This window comes from Leptopilina heterotoma, unplaced genomic scaffold (genome assembly GCF_015476425.1).
Source record: "Leptopilina heterotoma isolate Lh14 unplaced genomic scaffold, ASM1547642v1 Lhet_73, whole genome shotgun sequence".
Classification (NCBI taxonomy): domain Eukaryota; kingdom Metazoa; phylum Arthropoda; class Insecta; order Hymenoptera; family Figitidae; genus Leptopilina; species Leptopilina heterotoma.
In genome coordinates this window covers 401,013-415,035 of record NW_025111169.1, presented here as the reverse complement: position 1 = coordinate 415,035, position 14,023 = coordinate 401,013, and the positions used below count along the sequence as shown (strand labels likewise).

General features: G+C 36.3%; 1 protein-coding gene across 8 annotated transcripts in view; it reads right to left on the bottom strand.

The window, feature by feature from the left end:
- Positions 1 to 3,167: 3,167 nt before the first annotated feature.
- The window catches only part of LOC122510670 (neurogenic locus protein delta), a 233,644-nt gene continuing 222,788 nt past the window's right edge, over positions 3,168 to 14,023 (bottom strand). For all 8 annotated transcript variants that reach the window (XM_043625479.1, XM_043625478.1, XM_043625483.1 and 5 more), the window contains 2 exons: positions 12,885 to 12,945; positions 3,168 to 7,833 (listed from right to left, as the gene is read on the bottom strand). In XM_043625479.1, the coding sequence (XP_043481414.1) occupies positions 5,970 to 7,833; positions 12,885 to 12,945 (1,925 nt within the window). In that variant the 3' untranslated portion in view covers positions 3,168 to 5,969. The remainder of the gene's footprint in view (positions 7,834 to 12,884; positions 12,946 to 14,023) is intronic.

Genomic DNA, 14,023 nt, shown 5'->3' with positions numbered 1-14,023 from the left:
TTATATGGGCTGTTTACGGCAATTACTCGGAGTTACTCCTAGGAGTGATCAGTTGTTCTCAACATTGTAAAGTTTACAAATAAAGTGTACATTAAATAAATAAAGTTACAATATTGAGCACCACTGATCACTCCTAGGAGTAACTCCGAGTAATTGCCGTTAACAGCCATGATAATATTATTGGTTATAATCGTTATAATTATAATAACGGAAATAAAGTTAATAAACAGCTGACCGGTCAACGAGATGTTGAAATGGCGTATTTTTTTTACTATAAACTATCAAAATGGAAAAAAAATCTTACTTGATACCGTCGAGTTCATCTTATTGGTGTAAAAAACTCTCCAGCACTTTGAAAATTAATATTTCTTGTTGATAACCACGAGAAAGAAGTCATGACCGTTAACACTGTGAAAAAGTCCAAAAAAGTGAGGTTAGGTTACGAATTTTGACGCACTGAAAATGTTGACTTGAAACATTGAGAATTTAACAAAAATACACATGTAGTTTCACTAAAATGTTTCATATATTACTTTTAAACACAACTTGGCAATTATTAAGATAGGATTCCGTTTTAATTTCAACATTTTACTTTGGAAAAATCGACACTTTGAACACTGAATAGAAAATGAGCAAAAATGAGGCGGGAGGCGCACATGGCGCGAAAAAAACTAAAGTCTTACATCGCGCATGCGTGACTCTACCGTGGGGACTGGGCTTTAATAAGGCGCGAACGTTTGAAATCAGATGCGCGCGCACTTTTTTTTTACTTTGCTGCACTGTGCGGGAAATTCTACTTTTTTACACAATAAGGTAGTCCAAGTTGGGTGGGGGAAATGCAATATGGCTGACATCAGCTGATTTACCGGAGGACAAACAATGCATTGAATTCAATGGGACAAATCAGTTTTTTAACCATAACTTTTTAAATATTCATTTTTGAACCATAGTGTAATGGAAAATTATTCTTTATTTATCGAAATCTATTTTTTAAAACAATAAAATTAAATTTTTTGGTTTTATTGTTTTAAAAAATAGATTTCGATAAATAAAGAATAATTTTCCATTACACTATGGTTCAAAAATGAATATTTAAAAAGTTATGGTTAAAAAACTGATTTGTCTCATTGAATTCAATGCATTGTTTGTCCTCCGGTAAATCAGCTGATGTCAGCCATATTGAATTTCCCCCACCCAACTTGGACTACCTTATTTATAGAATTATTTATATTAAATAATAACAATAAAGGGTTTTTACAAACTACGTCACGATATTTTCTTACTAATTTTTAACCTTTTTTTCCTTTGCCACATTTAGGTATCTTTCTTGCGAACGTGTCACAAATATTATTAATAATAAATAATAATTAATAATTAATAATAAAATATAGAAAAAACTTTTCAGTGTATAGAGTAAATTTGCTTTTATAATCATTATTCACGTTTGGCTATTTTTTATTTCCCAATATAATTAAAATATTTTTCATACTAAAATACTTTAATGTAATCAGCACAATTTCTCAAAGATCACGTTATTATATTGCGGATTAATAATTTAATTTTACAGTAGGCAAAAAAATTATAACGTGGGTTGCTAAAAACTTGCCTCTTGCTCTCTTCTCTCTCTCTCTCTACAATCATCTCAAAAGATTTTACTTTCACACACATTATATTCTATTTAAATAAATATGCTCCAGTGAAGTGATTCTTTTTTTTTCTCGAAGGTTTAAAAACCTACGTAAATTTTCGCCAATTAGCGTTTCTACTATTAATCATTGTGAAAGAGAATAAAGATGAAACTCAAATTATTATTGCTTTCGAAATAAATCGGTCAGAAATAAATGTTTGCGACTAAAAAAAAAATAAATAAATAAAAAATACCTTTTTACTAATTCTTTCAATAGAAATAAGAATAACGATGTTAATATCGATCATTTCGTTAATAATAATAATAATACAGGTTTTTCATGTTATGTCGCAATTCATGTTAATTATTGGGGAGGAAGATTTTAAATCCTTGACATCGGAAGTCATATTCCCTTTTTAACTGGCGCAAGAAATTGCCGACTTATCGAATACTTCCGCGTGAACGCCAATTGCGGCTGACTCGTAAACGTTTGACCTTTCAGGTTGAAACGAATAAAAATTTTTCAGTGTAATGTTTAAATTACCTGTTTCGATTCGCGTGTTCGTTTTCTGAAATTAATTTCAGTCTGGGTATCTTTTCAACGGAAAGAAATTATTTTTTTCTTCAATTTTTTTCTTTTTTTAAACTTTTATCCATCAGAAAATTGGATATGAAAATTCCTGTATCGGAGAATTTCTCTATAAATTTTTCTCATTTTTTTCCATTTGTAAAAAATATTCTATATTTGAAATCTTTCTCGAATTCTTTTTACAAAATTAAACTTTCTGTAATTTTCCTTTTTGGTATTTCTTTTATTCCTCTATTTTCGGAATTAATTATTAATTAAACTTGAATATAATTTTTTTTACTGAATATATTTATTTTATTTATTAAACTCTGAATTTTCTTTATTTATGCGGAATTTATATATGAATTTTACATGAGAAAAAATTCTCTTTTTTTCACCACTCTTTCATTCCCGCGAGGAGGATTCTTAAAATTTTTCTCTCTAAATTAAGTTCTTTATAAACTTGTAATAATCAAGCAGTATTAATTCATTAACTTAAGTTTCTGATTTCGGCGCATTCTTGATTACTGATAATTCAGAGGTAAAGTCTGGCCATTTTAAAACGATTTAATCGCTTCGTGGAAAGACTTGCGTTTACTGTAAATGCGTGCTTACGACTGATTCAGAGCTCGTTAGTGTGGAGCCTATACTATATTCTTTTTCCTGAAACTTAAATTCTCTTTTAACGCAAAAAAATAACGAAAAAATCCCATAATTACAGAATTATAAAAAAAACTCGGTGAAAATGAATTTCTCAAGTCATAAATTTTTCATAACTCTCAAATTTACTTCTGCTACAACTCGTAGGATTAAAACTAAAAAAATTAATTGTTAATAATTGATAATTAACTTTAATTCCTAATAATTGATAATTTTTATTATTTTAATTAATAATTAATTAATTAATTAATTCTTAAACTAATTATTTATACTAAGTTGGAAGAGGTTTTTTTCAAATAGAAAAGACAATTATTTTTCTTCAATGTATCATCATTATTATTCGTTCACCGCCGTTCTTGAGACATCGTTATATTGACAATTCATCTATTTACATTGTAATAATATTAATAATAATATTAATTTTACACTACTACAAATATACACATCTGGCTTTTTTTATACAAAAAAGGTATACTCGAAGTCTTTACAATATTCGCCTTAACTTATTGCTTGTAAAGGAATACATTCTGTGGAAGTCGAAGAGATGACGGTTTTTTATTTTATTTTTCGCAAGACACAACAAAAGGGATAAAAAAATAATTTAACTTCATCAACTATACAAAAGACGTTTCCAAAAAAACAATACTTCCTCTTTGAGGAAACAATATATAATATAAAACAGACTGTAATGTCCACAAGAGTACAAAAAAGACTGTGAAAAAATTTTACTCGAAGAAAAAATGCCATTTCCCCCAAGTAATTTTTTTTTCAATTTAATTACAAATATTTTCTTCATTTCATTTTATTTATTTTATTTCATATATTTATTTTATTCATTTCAATTTATTATATTTATTTCATTCACTTTATTCATTTTATTTATTTTATTTTCTTAATTTCTATATTCTTTAATATCCAGTCATTTTTTGCACTTAAAATATTTTTTCTTTAAACGCATGATTTCGATTTGTTTTAATTATAGTGAGACAGATGATTTAAAGCCTAATTTGGGTGATAGTGTTTGCTTTTTTAATTAATATAATATATTATTGTTTTAAGAGTAAACATTATCGAAAACTTTCTTCATCGTCGTCACCGTCATCTACATCGTCATCAGCATTATCACCTTCGGCATAATCTATCATCTTCATCATCATCATTATTATAAATAAATAATCATCAAAATTCGCTCAATAATAACATAATTATCGCTTGTCATAAATTCGATACTCCAAGGCAGCAATATTCAATCTCTTTAAATTCACCTTAAATACGTATTTTCATATACATACACATATGCATATATATATTTATTCTTCTATATATATACATACATATATATTTATCTATCTATATATTTATTTATTTATTTATTTATTTATAAGCTAAAAACTATTTATTCATTCGCTGCAGTCTTTCTTCGATATATTATAAATGCGAGAAATTCGCGAGTCGTTGGAATGAGAGAAAAAAAATAATCGCATTCTAATGACTCACTGTATGTGTGGAGAGAAAAAAAAAGAAAAAAAAATCGGAACTCTTTGATTAATATCACCCTCAGATTCCTTCACCTCTGATTAAAATTTACCACCCGGGGAAACTTTACTCAGCGGCGGAGAAATTGATTTTCGAGTTCCCAACTAACGAAAAGAAAAACTATTTTGAAAGACTGAAAAAAAATATTGTTTTGCTGCCTTCGAGATCGTCGACACATTTGAAAGTGATTCTATTTCGCATTTTCGCTGTGAAATTGGCGTCTTTTTTTTACTATTTTTATTTAATTTTTTTTTTTTTTTTTTTGGTTCACAGCGAAAATGAGAACAAACACATAACACGAACAAACATAAATGGACTTTGGAAACACTGTGCGCACAATTGTTTTGTTTGTTTGCTTTTTTTTGTTGGTTTTTGAAAATTTAATTTCATTGTATACAAAAAATAGAAACGAGCACAAGAGATTTACCGAATTAAACTCGGTATTGTCAAGTGTCAATCGAATTTTTGAAAGAGAAAAAAAAATTGATCAGCAAACATGAAATTTGATCGCGGAGGTCAATAGTGTGAAAAAAAAATCTTTTCCAAAAATCGACAATGGCTTTTTTGTTCAAAAGAGAAACGCACTTGTTTTCTGTTAACATAACGTTGGATATATTTGATCGAAGGTATTTTCTTCAGATTTTACTCTGTGAAAAATCGAAAAAAATCCTTTTCGATAATATGGAAATTAAAATTGATTTCGATATTATCGACTTTTGCCTTCTATCAAAATTAGACCCAATTTTTCTTTTCGAGGTGCATTAGTCTCTCAAAAAGCAAATTTGGAATAAAATCAAATTTTGATTCTTGAGAGAGAATTATTCAAAATTATTTAATTATGGCAAAAATAACTGATTGATGGAAAGAATATTGATAATTTTCATATCAGCATTATTGGCATAGTATTGAAAATTAAGAATTAAATAATAATTGAATAGTTCGAAGAAGCGATGCGCCTCGAAAAGCTGTATACGTTATCACCCTTTCACTCGGCTTTCCCATGATTTTGCGCATTACCGTCGAATAAAGAGATCCAAAAAAAAGAAAGAAAAAAAGGGCATCTAAAAAAAAGTCAATTACAAAAAAATCGCACTATAATCTCTATTCCTCATCATCGCAACATACATTCACTTTTTTTTTCATTCTTACGCACGAATTACTGGAACAATGTGACAATAATATTAATAGCGTTCACAGTAATAGTAAATAACAAATATAATAAATTAGTTCTGTACAAAAGTGCTTCGAGCATTGATAATATTAATACTTAAACGGACGGGGCGCGCGACCCCCACAGCATTCTTCGCTCTTTCGTCGCTTTCCATCAGTTTGCAACGTTGCAAACTAGAGTCGATAGCTTTCGAGAGCAGTGACGTACGAAACTAGCGTACGTCAAAATAAAAAAGACGGCGCGCATTCATTCTTCGTCGACGAATCAACACAGACACACCGAGAACACATTTGCCGCTCTTGTTTTTTCTTTTATCGTTAATTAATTTTTTTTTTTCATATCGTACAAAGAAAGAACTAAACACAAAAGAAAGTCTTGAGGATATTTTGTTTATGGTCCATGCGCGGCTACACTTCGGTGGCGAGTGTTGCCGCGAGAGCCGCGTCATGCCTATAATGATCGTCTATCACGTAAACACCACATCCACCGTCCGAGCCGGGTCCACCGCCCGGACTGCCGTCGCCCAGCGGGCTCGGCCTTTTCAACAGCGCCGCCTCCCCACAACAAGAGTCGGCTGGATTTCCGGCAAAAACGGAAGTCCTCTTTGATTCCATAACACCGACCCCGACGGTGAGGCCGCACTCCTTCTCCTTCTGGAAAAGATGCGAGGCTCGATGCGCGGCAGCTTCCGTATTGAGCTGCTTGGTCGACCTCGATCTTCCGTCCTGGAGAACGGGCTCCGGCTTGTAGCCCGAGCACGAGCTGTCTTCCGTTTGAAACGAGGAATCGAGATCCTCTCTCACGGAAGCATTGTTCACACTCTTGTTCGCCGTCCACGTGTTCTTGATCATGTGAGCGTCGCCCGCGCCCAGAGTGCACACACTACCGATCCCACTGCCGTTGCTCAACAGTCCACCCCCATTGCCGCCGGTGTTCCCACTAATCACTCCGACACCGCGTTTGCTCATGCTGCTGTGCACCGCGTTCCTCTCGTTCTGCAGGCGCGCCTCCTCGTCGGCCTTGGCCTGCTCCCTCTTCTGCCGCCGCTTCATGCACATCACGGCGATCGCCGCCACCAGGACGAAGGCCGGCACCGCCGTCGACAGCGTCGCGATCACAACCACATGCTCCGTTGTCAGCCCCTTGTTCGTCGCCTCGGCCGACGCGACGTGCTTCGACAGGTTGCCCGACCAGTAACTCGCTCCCGACGGTGGCACCGGAACGTTGATAGCCGCCGCCGCTGCCGCCGACAGAATAGCCGTCCCCGAGCCCTCCTCGCCACAAGTCTCGCCTCGGTAGCCCTCCTGGCACTCGCAGACGAACCCGTTCACCACATTCCGACAAGTCCCTCCATTCTGGCACGGCAAACTCTTGCACTCGTCGACAAAAATACTGCAGTCCTTCCCCGTGAATCCCGCCTTGCAACTGCACTGATAGTCATTAGTCCCCGAGATGCATTTCCCTCCATTCGCGCAAGGCTTCGTCTGGCAATAATCAACCTTGTCCTGACACAGCCTGCCGACGAATCCCGGGACGCAGAGGCATCGGAATTGATTGATGAGATCCTTGCAGGTCCCGCCGTTCAAGCACGGATCGCCCTGGCAGTCGTCAATGTTGGTCTCACAGCGTTCGCCAGCGAAACCCGATGGACAGGTGCAATTGAAGCCATTGACAAGGTCAGCGCAGGTGCCACCGTTCGAACACGGATTGGGCGCGCACTCGTCGATCTGCTGCTCGCACTCGTGGCCGGTGAAGCCCGGTGGACACAGGCAGGTATATCCCTTGAGGGAATCGTCCTCGCAGGTGGCACCGTGCGAGCACGGCGAATCTCGACATGATCTCGTGCTAATCTCACAGTGACGTCCTCGCCATCCCGCCGGACATGTGCAACGATAGGCCCGCGCCGAATTCACCTTCCCAATTGCCGTCGTGTCGCTGACACTCGAATTCCCATTAACGTTGCGCTCCATACTGCACGAGCCGCCATTCAAACACGGCTTCGCGTGACAATCCAAAAGCGACTTTTCACAATCGTTACCAGTGAAGCCGGGCGCACATGAGCAGGTGTACGAGCCCTGGCCAGTGTTGAAGCAGGTGCCATTGTTCCTGCAGGGCTTGTGATTCGTACAGTAGTTCAGATCCTGATTACAGAAGAGACCACCCCAACCCTCATCGCACAGACACTCCCAAGGCTTGTGACAAATTCCGTGCTTGCAGCCCGGGTACATCTCGCACTGGTCGCAAAACGGTCCCTTCCAGCCTGTGTGACATCTGAAAATATAGAGAAAATTCCTAATTATACATTCTGATTATTTGGAATATTTTTTGAAAAAAAGCTGCTGGAAAAGAAAGAGAGAGAAAGGATGTGGTGGTCGGCCATTACGCTGCGTTGTCCAGGGGGCTACGAAGAGTCCACAGAACCGTGACTCGCGAGCGGTGAAGGGAACGGGATGAGGCGAAACCAACAGAGATGAAAGGCCCCAGTGAGTGGAACCGAGAGGAGACAAGAAAGAAGAAAGAGAGAGAGAGAGAGAGGGAGAGAGAAATGAAACAAGAGCAAGATAGACGGATTAGAGACGAGTACAAGAGGGACAGAGGAAAAAAGAGAGAATGAAACACACGGGAGAAGAGGAGGCAGGACCCAGAGAGTGGGGACGAGTCGTCGAGTGTTCCCACGGTTCGAGGCTCGGCACAGCCGTTCAGTATGCGGGTCAAGGAAAGGTTACGCTCCTCTGTGTGTGCGCGGCTCGCTCTGCCCACTAATACCATCGCCAGCAACACAACCACTCATCGTATGGACTTTATACACACCATTAAATCCAATAAGCACACATACACACACTCACGAAAACTCTCGCAGGTAAAGTCAAGCGAAACCGGCCGAAGCATCACGAAGCAACGAACCGGGTGCAACCGCGCGGGTGTCTTCGTCGTCCTTTCTTCTCTCTCTCTCTCTCTCCTCTACGCCAATGGTTTTTCGCGTATCTTCATCGGTATTCAAGTATACTGACACGTTCGCCGATAGACTCCGAAATTTTCGCATCAGACCTTCCCCGACGATTCCTCCACGTAATCTGAATGGGGCCGATCCCACGGTTTCTAACAGCACGTTCATCGCCTTACGCGGAAACGCGTAATCAGAAGGGATATGTGTGACCAAGAAAAGCTTTTTCCAGGGGACGGCAAAAAAAAACCAAAATCAAAAAAAAAGGACGATACGAAAAAAAGAGAAAACCGAGAAAGGGGCGAAACGAATAGAAGCGAAACGAAAATCAGAGAGAAGCGAAAAAGGGACAAAAGGAAAAAATGACGAAACCGAAATGTGAGAGGTGAAAAACGGGGCGAAACGAAAAATAGAGAAAAGCGAAAAACGGGACAAAACGAAAAAAGCGAAACGAAAATAAGAAAAAAGGGACAAAAGGAAAAAAGAGGAAACCGAAAATGTGAGAGGCGAAAAATGGGACAAACGAAAAATAGAGAAAAGCGAAAAACGGGACAAAACAAAAAATACAGAAAATCGAAAAACGGGACAAAGCCAAAAGGCTTTGTCCCGTTTTTTGATTTTCTGTATTTTTCAAGATCAAATCGAAAAATAGAGAAAATCGAAATAAAGGGTCAACACAAAAGAAAAAAAGAGAGAAAGAGAGAAACGAAAAAATACTTTCGTAAACACCGATTTTCTAAAACAAAATTGAACTTGATTCCCGGCAACAAGTTCCATTGACCCGTGTGTGTCACTTTTGACCCGGACGGAACTCGGACACCACCCATTTTAAACGGTTCTATTTCATTAAGGGTCTATTCATTCATTTCGTACAATTTAAAGCTGAACCTGGACCTCTAATCCTAATCCATCATCGCATGTGTATTTATTCCCCAAAGTATGAGTCAGTATTCTCGAAAGTTGAATAAAACTCGAGGTTTCTCTGACAAGATTCAAATCCTTTGTTGCATATTATATGGTCCTCGAGAATAGTCTCTCCTCATCTCATCAATCTAGTAAATTAATCTTGATAAGACTAGTTATTTCGAATCCATTCTCTTTTCAGGCAAAAGCAGACACTTTTTTTTCAATAACCGCAATTTGTCAATTTTTTTTTTTCATCGAAACCAAATTTTTCCTTCGAGGAATTTTTGGTCTTTTTCAATTTTTTATTGAAAAAATAGAGAATATTTTTCAATTTTTTGTAAAAATTTTGTCAGCTTTTTCAATTTTTTGTCAAAAAAAAAAAAAAAAAAATGGAAAAAGACAAAGTTTTGCCTGGAGAAATTTTTTATCGAAAACAACGAAAAAGAAAAAAATTCCTAATCTAAAAAAGTTGAATAAGAAAAAATAATTTTCCCCCCTAAAAATTCGTTTTCTTTCGAAAAATTCCAAATATTCCAAAAAAAACACAAAAACTCGACTTCTAGAACAATCCGAGAATGACTCACTTCTTCACACGTGATATTTACTTATTACATAGTCTAGAATTTACCTATTCCCTTCGTTCAAATTAATTCCCCAGAGAGATATCATTCACGATTTCAAGTGCTTTCAAGAAATTTATTTTATTCTAATTAGAAAAAAATTGAAGCCAGTAAGTAATACATATATTCAAAGAGAGAGAGAGAGAGAGAGAGAAAAAAAGGGAAGAAAAACTCGATAATGAAGATTGTGTATTTAACTTTTGAGTTAAAACCGTCAAGGAAGCGATATTAAGTAAACTCTCCTAATCAAACAGAAGAAAAAAAGCACTTCAGAGGAATCGACACTTACACTAAATGCCGCGAGACTTAACTTGAACAATAATTGGTCGAGTGATGATCAACCATCCAGAGGAGGAAAAAAAAATAAAAGAAGAAGTCTTAAGTCTCGTGTCGGCAATGAGTTGTGCTCATAAATTAACTCTTCGTCATGTTCTATTACGAATTGCCTAAGCGCGTTCAATCGATTCTAATCTTGAAATTGAAAAGAATTTTTCCTCTTCAAAAATTCCATCGCCTTTTTTCTGTTTTTTATTTTTCACGAAAATCTCAAATTCCTTTCTTTTGAATTATTTCTCGAAAAACATTTTTTTTCTCGTTGAAAAAAAAAAATACTGTTTAAGAAATTAAAAGAAAATTTTTGTAAATAAAACTAAGAAAAATTGCGAAAACGTCCTTGAAATTGAGAAAAGGATTCAAATGGTCCATAATAAATAATTTTTCCTCGAATCACTTTTCAAAATCAATTCAACAGCGAAAGAATTTTTACATAATTTCCAAATTTGAAATTAATTTTCCAAATTCACAAAAAATTCTTCTATCAAACTATATTTTTATCTCGTTGAAACAAAATAGTGTCAGAAAAATTTCCAAAACTCAATTTTCTAAATTCAAAAAGAATTTCCACCTTTTTTTCGAAATAAATCAGATTCGAAAGAATTGAAATTATTAAGTAATTGAATTAAAGAGGATTTTAATGAAAATAGAGAAGATGAGTAGAAAATTAAAATAAATTCGCAAATTCAATAAAAATAAATTTTCTATTTTGCTGTCAAGAAATCGAATGAGGCGAAAGAAGGGAAATTAATGAAAATAGAGGATGAGCGCTAATAAAAAATGTTTCTTAAACACTTCCCACGAGCGTCAATTTAGCATCAACATACCAGTGGTATCAAATCGATATACACCGAATACGAGCATTGAAATTGTTATCGTTCTCACCTCAGGGAACTATTAAAAGCGAGATTTGTGCCTCGGTGTTAGTGTTTGTGTCTGTGAGAGAGAACGAGTGTATGAAGAATTAAGTGGGAGGGGTGGAAGAATAGAAGATAAAGAGACACGTAGTTAAATGTCAGAAGAAGAAGAAGGAGACGAATGAAGACGGACGTCAACGTCGTTCGAGGCAAAGCTCGAGGTTGCAGCTAACGGGACAATTAACCTCGGCCGTGGAGTAATTAGATGATCGAGTTAAATTCAAAGCTCGGGTTAACGGCGATGGAACCGAGATTTCTATCGATGTTGTATATTATGGCGACAAATACATTTTATCTCCATCGCAGTTTACTTCAAACACTCGACGATTTTTTTTTAGATTCCTGTTTCTTTCACACTCAATCACTATAAACATGAATCTGAAAAATTTCTTGTAAGATTGGAAAGATCGAAGAAAATCGAGAAGCAATTTTTGCGAATAACATTAAAATACCAAAGGCGCTTTTAATAAGCTTCTGATTCGCACTTTAATATAAGCTTTTTGCATCGAAGAGAGAATTTTCCCCTCGCGAGAGAGAAAGAGAGAGAGAGAGAAAGACCGCGGCTGAATCAGCGAATCAACGTTTAAGTGCAGCCAAGTGCTGCATTAATAGGCTTTTAATTCCTTTCATATCTCTTTGATCTCACCGAGCAAAATGCAAGGTCGTTTCATATTTCATTTCAATGAATTTCACATTTTTTTTTCTCCTTCCTCTTTTTAAAACGCACTATTCCTTTTAACCTTTTCTAAGACTCTTGAAATTCTTTCCTACAACTTTTTGAATCCTAATGGTGCTGCTCGCGAGAGAATATTTACAACAAGAGTCAAAAACACTTCCTTTTCTCTCCTTAAATCTTGTCTAATCTTTCTCCTTCTCGAACAATTTTTTCTTTCTACACACATTCCTCCCAGCAATTAAAATTCAATTTCGCTATCCAAATGATGATTTACGATGATAATCAAATTACTCCAGATATAATTGCCGACTAATTCGTGTATTATCTTTCTCTCCATTGGTTATAATTGACTCTCCGGAGTCTCCGGTTAATAAACGGGTTTAGGTTTTTGAAAAAAAGAAAGAAATGTCCGGATGAAAATTGTAATACTGTAAAAGAGAAAAAAAAAGATTTTTAAGGCGATAAATTTAAAGGATTCGAAATGAAGCAAGGATTCCAGGTTCTAATTAAATTCCACACTCTTTTGCCAAGTTGAATAAAAATGTGAATGGAGAAAAAGAGGGACGAGGAGGGGCTGAAAGGAGGGAGTCAAGAGTTGGTTGCAGGTTGGAGTTCGCGTCACGATTTAGAACCGGGGAGAATGTTCGCGTTAACCCGGCGATGTGAGGTAAATCAAAGAGAAGGAAGGATCGGGGATCGCCACCGCGAGTAGCGACGGAAACGCTTCGAATTCTTCTTCGTCCTGCTTTCCTCGACAAGCTCTTTTGCAAAGGAGAAGAAGAAGAAGAAGAAGAAGAAGACGACGAGGAGGAGGAGGAGGAGGAATAAAAAAAAAGAGGAAAAAGAAGAAGGATGAGAAGGTGGTGGTGGGAGCAGCCACATTGCATCGAACAGAATGTAATACCGGTACAGGAGTATATACTCACATGCATTCGTTGGGTCGATTGCAGTGTCCGTGTTGCTCGTCGCATCCGGGCAGGCAGCTGGCTGAAACGAGCAAGAAAAAATTCAAAGGTTAAGGCAACTCTCCACAAGAGGTCGATCGCGTCCCTCACGACTGGTAAGAGAGCGATACAATGCACTGTTGGTATGTACAGTAAAGCACAGCACGCCTCATTAATTCCTCAGATCAACTCTTAAAAACCCTTTCCGAAAAATTAAAGAGCCACCTTCGTTAAAGCCTTAATTAAAACTTCATTTAATTAAAACTCCCAGCGAAAAGTTTTGCCCTCTCTTTTTCGAAATTGTAAATCTTCACTTCGAAAATTATCCCACTAAAATCCCACTAAAATATTGCCCAAGAAAAAATTATCAATAAAAAAAATCGCCAAGAGAAAATAATCGTCAAGAAAAAATCATCATCGTCAAGGAAAAAATAATTAACAAACAAATAGTCAACTATCACTATCAATAAATAAATAATCGTTTCACATTAATTTTCCATCAACAATAAAAAAAAAAATAAATGAAAATGTCATAAAGGAAAAATAACGATTATTTCTCCACGCGAGGAATTTACGATGAGCGTTGAATCATTCATTTAACAATATAATAACATAATCAGAGGATTATTAATTAGACGTGCTGTTTACAAAAAAAAAAAACTATTTAAATTGTACAAATCCCCCGAGGTATGCTAGTGAAAAAGGGATTTTAAAGAGCGCAATAATACTGCAGCGGTAATGAAATTGTGTCACGTTTAGAGCCGTTTGTCCAGTCCGCAAATATCCAAAGGCTCGTTTGGCTCGCAGCCACTGACAGTTACCAGCACCAATACAATTTCTATATATACAAGGAGAGACTCTCCCTCAACACTACTCGAATTCATATTAAAAAGCACACAGATGACGACTTCTTCCTCGGTTCCGGAATTCTTTCTCCTTCAATTTTTCAATTCCCCGAAAACAAAATGTGTGAGAAAATCGACAAAACCAATAAAAAAAAAAAGAAAAAGAATTGCGGAAAAAGTCATAAAAAATACTATGGGAAAGAAAAAAAAGATGTGAATTACGTAAAAAGAGAGAAGGAAAGGGCGAAAAATTGCAAAAAAAAAAAAAAAGGCAAA